A 13,009-nucleotide genomic window follows, 5' to 3' on the forward strand; every position below is an offset into this window, starting at 1 on the left:
GGCCACATGCTTCCCCCGCCCCCCAGTGTGGCTGCATAGGATGTGCTCAACCAGGCCGCCGGGGCCAGACACTGATGCTGGTGGCCGCTTAAAACTCTTATAAACAATGACCTAATGACCATCATTTTCCTAAATCCTTGCATACTTTTAATAGTTTCCTTAACGTCCTCTCCTCTGAGTAGAAGTGATGACTCAAAGGCAATGACCATTTTTAAGGCCTTGGGTACAATTTGCCAAATGCCCACTGGAGACACTGCACCTAACGACACCCATGTGGATTCCTTACCAGAGGACCCCTCCTTGGGGCTGTTGGCTCCAACTGGATCCAGGCAGGCCCACATGCCCCTCCCGCTCCCTCTCTCCCTCCCAACATCTTACTATGGAAGAAATTCAAACAGGAGTTCCCGTTGTGGCTCAGCGGGTTAAGAACCTGACTGGCATCCATGAGGATAAGGGTTCAACACCTGGTCTTGCTCAGTGGGTTAAGGATCTGGCACTGCCGCAAGCTGTGGTGTAGGTCGCAGATGCAGCTTGGGTCTGGTGTTGCTGTAGCCGAGGCGTAGGAGCCGAGGATCCGATTTGACGCCTATCCTGGGAACTTCCATATGCCGCAGGTTCGGCCGTAAGCAAAGAAAAACCCCCAAACCCCAGTGGCACGGTCACATGCTTATACGTTCCCGGAGGCAGCGTGGATGGGCAGGGACCCAGCTGGGGAGCAACATGGCAAAGTAAAGCCAATCCTGTAACTTTCAGGGGCATTACTGTCATGGGGAAAAGCTAGAAACAACGGAGATTTCTCATGAACAGACAATGCCTTAATGAAGCCTGGCAAGAAAGCAAGAAATAAATTAATAAAGCATGGCAGTGCTGTTGGATGGGCACTTGTGCCTCTGTTACCAGCAGAAAAACTGTGCACAAATTGTGGTTATGAAGTAACACGAGGTCCCCAAATCAGAAGGTAAGCTGCAATCTGTGCTTGGGAAAAATGACTTCTTTTTTAGGGCCCCAGCCATGGCACATGGAGGCTCCCAGGTGAGGGGTTCCATCGGAGCTGCAGCTGCTGGCCTACCCCACAGCCACAACAACATCAGATCCGAGCCGCGTCTGCGACCTACCCCACAGCTCCCGGCAATGCCGGATCCTTAACCCACTGAGTGAGGCCAGCGATCGAACCCGCAACCTCATGGTTCCTAGTCGGATTTGTTTCCGCTGCGCCCCAGTGGGAACTCCGGAAAAAAATGACTTCTGCTCACGGACAGGGATTCCCAGGGACAAGGAGAAATGAAAAGCTTGATTTGCTGGTGGAGCAGGGGGCAGGTCACAGAGGGAAGTTCTTTTTGGTTTGGATTATCCTAATTCCATGCTGGGCTGTTAGAGAGTACAGGCGGCATACCCGGTTTTATTGCTTTGCTTTCTCGCGCATCAAAGGTATGTGTGTGTTTGGTTTTTTGTTTTGTTTTGCCAAATTAAAGGTCTGAGGCAACTCTGTGCTGTGAGATGATGACTGGAATTTTCCAGCAATAAAGTATTATTTTTATTTTATTCACTCTTTTTTTTTTTGCTATGGCATGCAGCGGCTTGATGTGGGATCTCAGTTTCCAGACTAGGGACTGAACATGGGCCCTAGTGGCAAAAAATGCCAATCCTAACCACGAGGCCACTAGGGAACTCCCTAAAGTATTTTCATTATTTTAAACATGTTTTAAAGGGGGTCTCTCTTTGTAAAAATTCTTTTGGCCGTACCCATGGCATTCAGAAGTTCTTGGGCCAGGGATCAAACCCCTGCTACAGTAGCGCCTGGAGCCACAGCAGGCCAAGGTCCTTAACCTGCTGAGCTACCAGGGAACTCTTAAAGAATTTTAATTTATTTTAATTTTTAGTCTTTTTAGGGCCGAACCACGGCATACGGAAGCTCCCAGGCTAGGGGTCCAGTTGGAGCTGCAGCTGCCGGCCTACACCACAGTCACAGCAACACCAAATCCTTAACCCACTGAGGCCAGAGATCGAACCTGCATCCTCATGGGTACTAGTCCCACAACAGGAACTCCTAAAAGTATTTTAAAATTAAGGTATTTACATTGTTTTTGAAGATATAATGCTGTTGCACACTTAATGCACTGTCGTATAGTGTGACCATAAATTTTCCATGCACTGGGAAACCAAAAAAATCACACAACTAGCTGCTTTACTGTTATTCACTTCACTGAGATGGCCTAGAACCAAACCCACAGTATCTCTGCCTGTAAATATATTTTAAGAAATGATTGAAAACTTATGGCCGAATGGAGTTCCTGTTGTGGCTCAGCAGGTTAAGGACTAGACGCTGTCTCTGTGAGGATGTACGTTGGATCCCTAGCCTCGCTCAATGGGTTAAGGATCCAGAATTGCCACAAGCTGTGGCTATGATCGCAGATGTGGCTCAGATCTGGCATTGCTGGGGCTGTGGCATAAGCTGCCATCTGCAGTTCTGATTTGACCCCTAGCCTGGGAATTTCAATATGCCACAGGCGTGGCTGTAAAAAGAAAAAAAAAGATATGGCTGAAAAGGTGAGCTCAGGTGAGGAAATAAGAAAAGTCTTGGTAACCTGTCCTGCAGGACCAGGGGGTGGATCTGCTCGAGCAGACAGACCTCCCAGGCCCACTCTGTGCAAAAGGCTCCGTGTGTGTGTGCACGGGTGTGTAGGTGTGCAGGCTCTTCTGCCCGTGTGTAAAGACAGGGCCGAGGCGCTGGAGAGCTGGGGCGGGAGCGGTGTTGGGGCGGGGCCGCCGTGGGTGGGAGGGGCTCGAGCAGGAGGAAAGGGTGAGGTGGGGGCCGCCCAGGTGGCCAGACCCGGCTGAGCCACCCACAACCCTGTTCTCTCGGTGCCACTGGGAGCCAGGATGAATTCTGGCTCTGTCATTGCTCCCCGTGGGATCTAGGGCCATTGTCTCCACCAAGCGCAATTATATGGCAGTAGTGACAACAATAACAGGCGGCATTCATGGGGCACTGCCGATGTGCCCAGGGCTGCCACATACTCCTTCCCGCGCTGCCCCTTCCCCAGACAAGTCACTTTTCTTCCCTTCTCTGTAAGATGGGGGTAATTCCACTCCTCACAGACTAGCTGTGGGAAAGACGCGTTAAGAGTCTGGCTGGAGTTCCCATCGTGGCTCAGGGGTTAACAAATCCGACCTGGCTCCATGAGGATGTGGGTTGGATCCCTGGCCTTGCTCAGTGGGTTAAGGATCTGCCATGAGCTGTGGTGTAGGTCGCACGTAGACGTGGCTCGGATCTGGCGTTGCTGTGGCTGTGATGTAGGTCGGCAGCTATAGCTGTGATTTGACCCCTAGCCTGGGAACCTCCATATGCTATAGGTGCAGCCCTAAAAAGGTAAAAAAAAAAAAAAAAAATTCTGGCTTACAGCGAGGACTTGATAAACACATGTCCCCATTCCCCCATCCCCCTGCAACACTGGGAATCCCAGGGCACAGGGCTCTTTCCAGTGTAGGCAGGGGATACCTACGGTTGGAGGTGAGTCTGTCTGCTCCCCCGAGAGCATTGAAAGCTCCATGGATGTTCTGCACCTGTGGAGAAAGAAGCACAGTGAGGCACCAACCCCAGAATGCCACCACCTCCAGGCCTGGCCCTGGCTGTGTGGGAACAGCCAGGTGCCATCTGGTTTAAGAATCTGACCCATGGGTAAAACGGGGACCCAGCACGGTCTCTCTTGCAGGAGGCACTAGCTTGCTTCCCATCTTGAGCACTCACTATGTGCCACTACATCCCAGATACCTAGTGTCATCACATTTAATGCCCCAAACAGTGGACTATGGCCCCATTGTACAGAAGAGCAAACCAAGGCTTGGAGAAGCATCAAAATTTGTTCAGCATCCTGCAGCTAATAACTGGCTGAATCGCACTCTGAATTCAGGTCTGTCTACCCTCAAGCCTGGGGCTCTTCTCATTAAGACACAGAAAATTCACATCAAGGGGAGGCTGACCGCATGCCCCTCCTGAGGACTACACCCCACTTCCTGCCCTCGGATAGAAGACCCAGGGCTGCTGGCCTCCCACCCTGTCTGCTGTGGGGACCAGAGAGCAGTTGGGAAGACGCCGCTCCCAGCAGTCGGCCTGGCTGTGTCCCCCTGGCAGGGACTGAAGGCCACATCCTCCTTCTCCTCTGGGGACAACAAGAAACCAGGTCACTCCCAAGGATGATCTAAAGCAGGACAAAGGATGCCCGGTACGTGGGGCCTGTCCTCCTGAGCATGTCACTAGGGGCTGCCAAGCTAGACATCCTGGAGGGCTTCCACTGACACCGAGACCTGTGGGAAACAGGGAAGTTAATCAGGCAAGCAGTATGCGCAAACGTGTGAGTTTGGAGACAGAAACAGGGCCCGTGCGGCCCTAGAGAGAAAGGGGGTGAGGCGTGGGAAGGAAAGACATCAGAGAGGCAGGAGGGAAACGGCTCCTGCAGTGACCTGACCCCCTGATGGGTGACCTGACCCCGGATCCTGGTCTCAGGTGGCTGATGTTTATCAAGCACTTAATAGAACTGCACACTCTCAACAAGCCCAAGAAAAGTAGGTCCATTGCTGCCTTGGGATTGACTGTCTAAAGACGTGGTTTCTAACCCAAGCGGGCAGTAGTTGTGGAGACTGGAGTACTAGAATATTCCCTTGGAGTTCCCGTCGTGGCACAGTGGTTAACGAATCCAACCAGAGGCCATGAGGTTGCCGGTTCGGTCCCTGGCCTTGCTCAGTGGGTTAAGGATCCCGCGTTGCCGTGAGCTGTGGTGTAGGTTGAAGACGTGGCTCGGATCCTGCGTTGCTGTGGTTGTGGTGTAGGCCGGCGGCTACAGCTCTGATTGGACCCCCAGCCTAGGAACCTCCATTTGCCATGGGAGCAGCCCTAGAAAATACCAAAAAAAAAAAAAAAAAAGAATATTCCCTCACATCGTTGCATGTCAGGGTTTTAGCTCACATTCATTGGTATAATTATTTGATGCATTTCCATCCTCTCCTCTAGACTGTACCCTCCACATGGGTGGGGACCATGCTCGTCCCTGCTGATGTGTGTGACACTCAGCACAGAGTAGGTGCTCAGGATACATCTGTTGACTGGATGATGGATGGATAGATGGACCCTCAGCTAAGTGTTTTACATTAAAAAAAAAAATCCTATTTCCACCCTAAGGACCGAGTGGAAGGAAGGCTGCTACTGCCCTGATCTGTGAAGGCAGACAGCCGTGCAAGACTGGCCCATGCCTCCTTCCCTCTTCGCCCCCTGCCCCCGGCCTTGGCCTTGGCCAGCCCTTCCCTCACCTCCCTACTGCAGCCTTGCCTCAGGGCCAGTCTTCACCATGCATTTTCTATGACACCAACCTGCCCCCGTCAGCTGCTGCTTTCCTAAATCTAACCGGGGTCTCCGGCTCCACCTAAAACCCAGCTCCCTGCTCCCCACTCCAGGTGGACACTTCTGGGATCGCACATTCAGAAGGCCATTCTGATGTCATGGACACTTGCTGATCCATTTTTTCTGAAAGTGACCTTGAGGGTCTTTTTTCTTTTTCCGTCCTTCCTTCTTTTGCTTTTTAGGGTTGCATATGGAAGTTCCCAGGCTAGGGGTCAAATTGGAGCTCCAGTTGCAGGCCTACACCACAGCCACCGCAACACGGGTGATCTAAACCACTTCTGCGACCTATACCACAGCTCACAGCAATGCTGGATCCTTAACCCACTGAGCGAGGCCAGGGATTGAACCTGTGTCCTCATGGATGCTAGTCAGGTTCATTACCCCTGAGCCATGATGGGAACTCCACTGAGGGGCTTTTCTGTGAAAACAACTGGTTGGATGTGTCATATAGAGTGTGGGTGTCCTCAGAGAGGGGTGATATGCAAGATGCCCCTGCTTGTGAGACCTCCCTGTCCTGTGCTTGGCCAAATCCTTCTCTCTGCTCAGGGCTTGGCTCAGATGTCACCTCAGGGAAGCCCTCCCTCACTTCCCAGGCTAGGGGAGGACCCTGCCCCCATCTCTTTCATGTCACTGCCCAGAATCCTATGCCTCTCTTGTCCTGGCGGTCAGGCTTGTTTACATTTAATCTCTTCTTCACTCGAGGGCAAGAATCCTGGATGGTTTATCCATCGCTGTTACCCCAGGGCCTGGCACAGAGCCTGGTGCAGAGCAGAAATTCTCAGAGGGTCCAATGAATCCATGACTACATGAGGCGCAGTCAAGGCAGACCTGGGGCCAGATACAGCTGGTTTACGAGCCGCATGGCTTGGGGCAAGTTCCTGAACCTCCCTGACCCCGCCTCCTCCTCCGGGAAAAGAAATGTCACCTAACATCCTTGAGAGAGTTTCTGGGAGGGTTCAACAAGGCACCATCTGGGACGCTGCTCTCCAGGTGACAAAGCACAGGTTTCAGTGCAGGCTGCGGGGGTGAAAGGTTCCCACGAGGAAGGAACGTGGTGAGCTGCCAAGGCGAGGTTTGGATTCTGGTGGTGCTGCCTGTGAGCTGCGTGGCCCTGGGCTGGGCCTCTGGTCTCTGTGTCCCCGTGTGTACACCGGGAGTCACCGTGCCTGCCTCCCCCCGTTGTGTTGAGCATCTGCCAAGCTGGTGAGTGCGAAGGCAGCTGGGGTGCTGCCCAATGCTCGTATCTGGAAGGTCCTGGCCTGCCTGTGGTTTGTCTGCTCCTATCTCACTGGGGTGGTGAGCAGCCCACGTCTGTCTCCCCCATGGCCATGTGAGTCCCTGTGGACTGGCAGCATCGTATCCGCAGGGCCTGGTCCAACAATCATCAGAGCTCATCTCACTGACCACTTACTCTGTGGCAGGCAAGTGTTCTAAGAGCATCACGTGCATTAACTCACTTTATCTCCACCACAATCCCATGTGTACAATGATTGCCCCCATTCTACAGATGAGGTAACTGAGGCTTAGCAAGAATAAATAATTTGGGAGTGCCCGTTGTGACTCAGTGGGTTAGGAGCCTGACTAGTAATCCATGAGGATATGGTTCGATCCCTGATCTCGTTCAGTGGGTTAAGGATCCGGCGTTGCTGTGAGCTATGGTGAGGGTCGCAGGCATGGCTCAGATCCTGAGTTGTTATGGCTGTGGTGTAGGCCGGCAGCTACAGCTCCGATTCAACCCCTAGCCTGGGAATTTCCATATGCCCCAAGTGAGGCCCTAAAAAGCAAAAAAAAGAAGAAGAAATAATTTGTCCAAGGTCACATAACTAGTTAAGCGCAGGATTTGAAGCTAGAAGGGCAGGCTGGGGAAGCTGCACACAATAGTCCTCTGGATGGAGAGATGGGGAGGGTGTGGGCGTGAAGCCCGTGTGAAATCACCTGCAGGAAGTGAGTCCACAGTCCTAACGCGGCCGTACTTCGCACAATGAGTCTGGCCCGGGGAGTCCGGGCCCTCTCTGCTCCTAAGCCCTGCCCCCAAGAGAAAAACCTCTGGAGCCTCCAAAGGGACTGGGAAGATGATGAAGGAGCCATTCGGGTTGGGCACAAGGTGCCCCCGGGAAAGAAGCACGAGCAAGGAGTTCCCTGGTGGCTCCGGTGACTAAGGATCCGGTGTTGTCACTGCCGTGGTGGGAGTTCGATCCCTGGCCCAGGAACTCCCTCATGCCATGGGTGTGGCCAAAACACAACAACAGAAGAAAAACAAGGAACTCGAGCCACAAAGAAGAAAGGAAGTGAGAGCGCCCAGGAGACGGTCCCTGCAGACTCTGGATTTGGACCGGGCTCTGCACCAGGCTGCACCTCCTCAGTTTCCTCATCTGCAAAATGGGGACCATGCATAGTCTCTACCACTGTGGCTGCTGAGAAAGTGAAAGAGGAGCGTGCTGTGAAGTACCGTGCTTGACCCACACATCGTTCAACCAGCGTCAGCATCCTTGCTGTCTGTGGACCTGCGAGGGGGACAGTGCCTGCCTCTGTGTGCACGTGGGTCTGTATGTGAGATGTCCCAGCCCAGGTGGGTCTGTGTGTATCTCTGGACAGTGTGTGTGTGTGCAGGGATGAGTGGACTGGTGTGGGGAAGGATTATAAGGATGTCACAGCCCTGTGTGTGTGTGTGTGTGTGTGTGTGTGTGTGTGTGTGTGTGTGTGTGTTGGGTGGTTTCAGGGTGCACATACAGCACGCCTAGGTCAGGGCGCACCTCTCAGTGTGCGTCGGTTGAGTGTGCGTGGGAGTCTGAGCAGACGTGCGCGCTCACATAAGGGACGTGTGCATGCACTTGCGGCCGATGGGCCCCCACGGGCACATCCCCATGCCTGGAGGGCACCCATCGAGCAGCCTCAACCAGGAAACAGGCTTCTCATCAAGCAAGGCTTGTGCCAGGAATGGTTCCTCCCCCTCCTGAGTCCCCCTCATTCCCCTCTGCACTGTGGCACGGGCAGTGCTACAGTGAGTGAACGTGGCTGTCCCCTGCCTGCAGCCAGTAGAGGTCAGGCAGTCAGTGTCTGCTGCCACAGGGAGGCAACTGTCAGGCCGGCCACACCCGGCAGGCCCTGGCCATCGGGATCACCACACGACCCTCAGACACTTCCTTCACTCCGAGTCAGGGGCGCTGGGCTGCCGTCAGACACCTGCCGGGGACTCTGGACAAATGGCTTCTCCAGGCCCAGTGCCAGGTCTGGAAGACGGAGAAGGGGGGTCCCTCCTCTCGCATGAGGCTGCCCTGGCACAGAGAAAGCACCAGCGCTTGGTACCTGCTCATGACAGCCAGTCCCTTTCCGCAGGTCCGGGTCTCCAGCCTCTGTTTCAAGTTTAGCGCAGCGCTGATTACAAGACAGCTGCACGCTCAGAGTCCCTGGGGGGTCGTTTGATGGAGCAGAGGCTCAAAGGGTGTGACCTCCCCTGGAGGGCATCTGTCTGTGCCCAGGGAGGACAGAAGGATGGTGATGTGGCCACTGAACGCCCACCCCCAGCCCATGCCACCTTGAGTGTGCCCCGCTCACCTGCAGCGTGTCCCCAAAAGAGAGCTTGTGGATGACATGGGTCATGTCCGGGTTCGGTGGCTGGGCTGTGGCACTGTGTGTGGACACGTGGAAGTTGCCTGGGACCTGGGGAGAGACACAAGTTTCAGGAGTTGGGTGGCTGCCCCAGGGGGTGGGGAGCAGGGATTCACCCGGGGGTCGGGCAGCTCTGGGTTTGGATCCCAGCTTGGCCATGTCCCCACCATGAGCCTCTGCAGGAGCCACTGCCCTGAGCCTTGGGCTCCTCACCTGTAGCAAGGGGGTGGTAACGGTGGCTACCCGAGGGGGCTGCCAGGGCCGTGGGTGAGAGGATGCCTGTGAAGTGCCCAACACAGCAGCTGGCAAGAGACCAAGGCTCAAAAAGGCAGCCGCCCGTCATCAACTCCCGCCTGTTTGCCCCCTGGGGGTTGGGGAATGACCGTTAGGCCTGTAGACTAATGACGCCTCCTCCAATTCCAAATCAACACCATCGCCCACCCAAATCTGTCCCTTCACCCTAGACTGCGGATGCTTGAAGGCAAGGCTGCAGCCGCCTCCTTTCCTTCCTGGGTCTTGAGGCCTCGCAGAGGAAATGCTGTCAGCTCCAGCATCTGACCCCGGACTGAACTTGGCGGCAGCCTCCTTACTGGGCGCCTGGCTTGGCGCCCCCAGGCCTTTCCACAACAGTGGCCAGTGGGGTCTTTTTTTTTTTTTTTTGTCTTTTTGCCATTTCTTGGGCTGCTTCCACGGCATATGGAGGTTCCCAGGCTAGGGGTCGAATCAGAGCTGTAGCCTCCAGCCTCCGCCACAGCCACAGCAACGCAGGATCCGAGCCGTGTCTGCAACTTACCCCACAGCTCACGGCAACGCTGGATCATCAACCCACTGAGCAAGGGCAGGGGTCGAACCCCGCAACCCCATGGTTCCTAAGTCGGATTTGTTAACCACTGCGCCACGACGGGACCTTTTTTTTTTTTTTTTTTTTTTGCCAGTGGGGGGTCTTGAACCTGACGTTTGAACCCACCACTCCTGTGCTCAGGACCCTCCAAGGCTTCCATTCTGTTTTTCTTTTTATTTTTTTTTAATTTTTGGGGCCATACCAGGGCATATGGAGGTTCCCAGGCTAGGGGTCAAATCGGAGCTGTAGCCACTGGCCTACGCCACAGCCACAGCAACACCAGAACCGAGCTACGTTGAGACCCACACCACAGCTCACAGCAGCACTGGATCCTTAACCCACTGAGCGAAGCCAGGGATGGAGCCTGCATCCTCATGGATGCCAGTCGGATTCATTTCCATTGAGCAATGACGGGAACTCCAAGGCTTCCGTTCTGTTGAGCTGAAGCCATATCCTCATGTCCTCCTCTGTCACTCCCTTTGGCCACGCTGGCCTGCCTGCTGCACAGAACGGTGCCAGCATGGTCCCACTCCAGGCCTCTGTGCCCACACCCTCTTCCTGGAACCCGCCACCACGTGGCTCCCCCTCCCTCAGGCCTCCGTTCTGGGGCCCCGCTGACCCCCATCTTCCAAGCCCTTCAAGTGCTCAGCATCACCCGCCCCTCTCTAGCCTCCCTTTGTTTTCATCTGTCTCCTCCCACGAGAGTGTAAGCTCTAGACTGGTAGGGTTTTTTCTGATTTGATGCTGTATTCCCCAGACCCTGTCCCAGAGCAGGTGCCTAATTAATGTGTGCTGGACGAATGAATGAGTGAGGGATGTGAATCCTTAAGACAGTACGTTCAGCTTTGGCAACTGGTAATTCCCATTTTCCAGAAAAGGAAACGGAGGCTCAGAGCAGTGACACAACTTGCTAATAAAGTCACACATCAAAATTGTGGCCATTTACCTCAGCGGCCCTGGGCTGAGGGCCACGTAGAGCCAGCCCTTCAGGAGGTGCCAGGCTTGGGGAGGTGACCCAGGGGACCCAGAGCCTGGCCCTGGATGAACCCCTGGCCTCCCGTGGCACTGACTTGGAACAGAAAATGGGACTGAGTGACCCACACTGGACCAGAAGGATGCAAAGACTGCGGGAGCCAGGGGGCAGGGCCCCGACTCAGCGGGGGATGTTCAGGGAGGGCTTCTCAGGGGAAAGAACACCCTGCGCTTAGGCTCTGAAGAGAAGTCTGCATTACTCAGGAATAGGGGGAATGGCATTTGGGCAGAGGGAACAGCATGAAGAAGTGTGGCGCTCAGAACCTGCCCAGTGGGTGGGCGTTTATAAGGAACGAAAAGAGTTTGGTTTTATCAAACCCCAAGTAAAAGAGATACCTGCGGGAGTGGTTGCAGCAGGAAATAAAGAGGGAAGTGGGGCTGTTTAGCAAAGGTCCCGACTGCCACACTGAAAAACTCGAGGCTTATTTTATTCCAGCTCAACCAAAATTTAGTGAGCTGTGCTAGAGGAGGGAATATGGCTGATGGCTTAGCATCCAGCAGCCCACTGGCGTCCACTTATTTTGTAAGCATGCCTGTCTCAAGCAGAAAGCTGTGGGCTCCTGCAAGAATATGCCTGCCTTTATTAGGGCCTGAGCTTTGGACGGACTTGGGAGGTACCAGCGTTGACAGCGCGCTCACAGTCAAGTCTGCCATGGGCTGAATGGTGCCTGGGCCCTGGGCCCAGGGAGCTTGGAGGAGGGGGCAACTGCTGGGTCTGGGGTAAACAGGAACAATAGCTTGGGGAGATCTCCCTGGGGGGCCAGCACTGCCCACTTCAGGGGGGCCAGCTGCCTGTAGAGTAGCTGCTGAGGGCCGTGCACACACTCCAGTCCAGCTTCACTCCCTGGCTGGGTGGCCTTGGGCAAGCAGTAACCAGTCTATGCCTCAGCTTCCCCATTTGCAAAATGGGGATAACGCCCAGAAAGGGTTATGAGAGGATTAAAAAAGGTGATGACTACAAAGCTGATGGCAGGTGTTCCTGGGTTGGGTTCACAGGATGAACATGTTTGAGCCAAGAGAGAAGGACCTTGCTGGAAGCGGGAATAAGCATGTACATGGGCAGGGTATGGGGAAAACCCCACTGAACTGTAAAAATACTTTTAATTTCATTTTTACTTATATAAATCACACCTGGATATATTTTCACTATAAAAAATTCATGTGATACAATAGCCAAGATATGGAAACAACCCAAATGTCCATCGAAAGTGGAATGGATTAAGATGCGGCACACATATGCAATGGAATACTACTCAGCCATAGAAAAGAACGCAATAATGCCATCGACAGCAATATAGATGCCACTAGAGATGATCGTATTAAGTGAAATGAGTCAGACAGAGAAAGACAAATCCCATCTGCTATCACTTATATGTGGAATCTAAAATATGGCACAAATGAACCTATCTATAAAACAGAAACAGACTCACAGACATAGAGAACAGACTTGTGGTTGCTGGGGGGCAGGCGGGGTTGGAGGGGGGAGGCTGGGGTTAGCAGATGCGAGCAATGACACATGGAGGGGATAAACAAGATCCTTCTGTGTGGCACAGAGAACTATATTCAATGTCCTCTGATAAAGCATAATGGAAAATAATATTTTTAAAGAGCGTATATCTATATATAACTGAATTGTGTGCTGTACAGCAGAAATGAACACAACATTGTAAATCCACTACCTGCCAATAAAAAAAAATTTTTTAAAGAAATTCGTGCGGGAGAGTCAGAACTAAAGTCCCCATTGCCTATGGCCCCCAGAAGTCAGAAACCAATAGCATTCAGCCTGTGTCCTTCAGAGGGTGTCTATGCAGTGACATGGGGCCTCCTGTGGACAAGGCTGTGGGCAGAGTTCAGAACTGGGTTTGGAGCCTGGGCCTCACGCTCCCAGAATTAAGTGAGTCAAGGAGGCTGGCTGCCGCGTATCTGCCACCCGCTGCTGCCCCGCGAGGCTGTGACTCAGCGACCCGCTCCCCCTCGGCTCGGAATCCATCACAGGTGGCTGACTCATGCCAGCACGCGCTGGGCTGAAGACAGAAAAGACGACGCTTTTAGAGCTGTGACTTAGGAACCTACGTCAGCATCTCTGATGGGTTTTAAAAACATATAGATGGGCCCCAAACTCTGGCCCATCC

At 53.6% G+C, this 13,009-nt stretch overlaps 1 protein-coding gene across 3 annotated transcripts in view; it reads right to left on the minus strand.

The window, feature by feature from the left end:
• The window catches only part of ERGIC1 (endoplasmic reticulum-golgi intermediate compartment 1), a 119,810-nt gene that overhangs the window by 20,609 nt on the left and 86,192 nt on the right, over positions 1–13,009 (minus strand). For all 3 annotated transcript variants that reach the window (XM_003134052.7, XM_085002467.1, XM_085002468.1), the window contains 2 exons: positions 8,951–9,055; positions 3,504–3,564 (listed from right to left, as the gene is read on the minus strand). In XM_003134052.7, the coding sequence (XP_003134100.4) occupies positions 3,504–3,564; positions 8,951–9,055 (166 nt within the window). The remainder of the gene's footprint in view (positions 1–3,503; positions 3,565–8,950; positions 9,056–13,009) is intronic.

This window comes from Sus scrofa, chromosome 16, assembly GCF_054392235.1.
Source record: "Sus scrofa isolate SSC_HxYL_T2T_F1_AM1 chromosome 16, Sscrofa_HxYL_maternal_Yorkshire_Landrace_v2.0, whole genome shotgun sequence".
NCBI classification, from domain to species: domain Eukaryota; kingdom Metazoa; phylum Chordata; class Mammalia; order Artiodactyla; family Suidae; genus Sus; species Sus scrofa.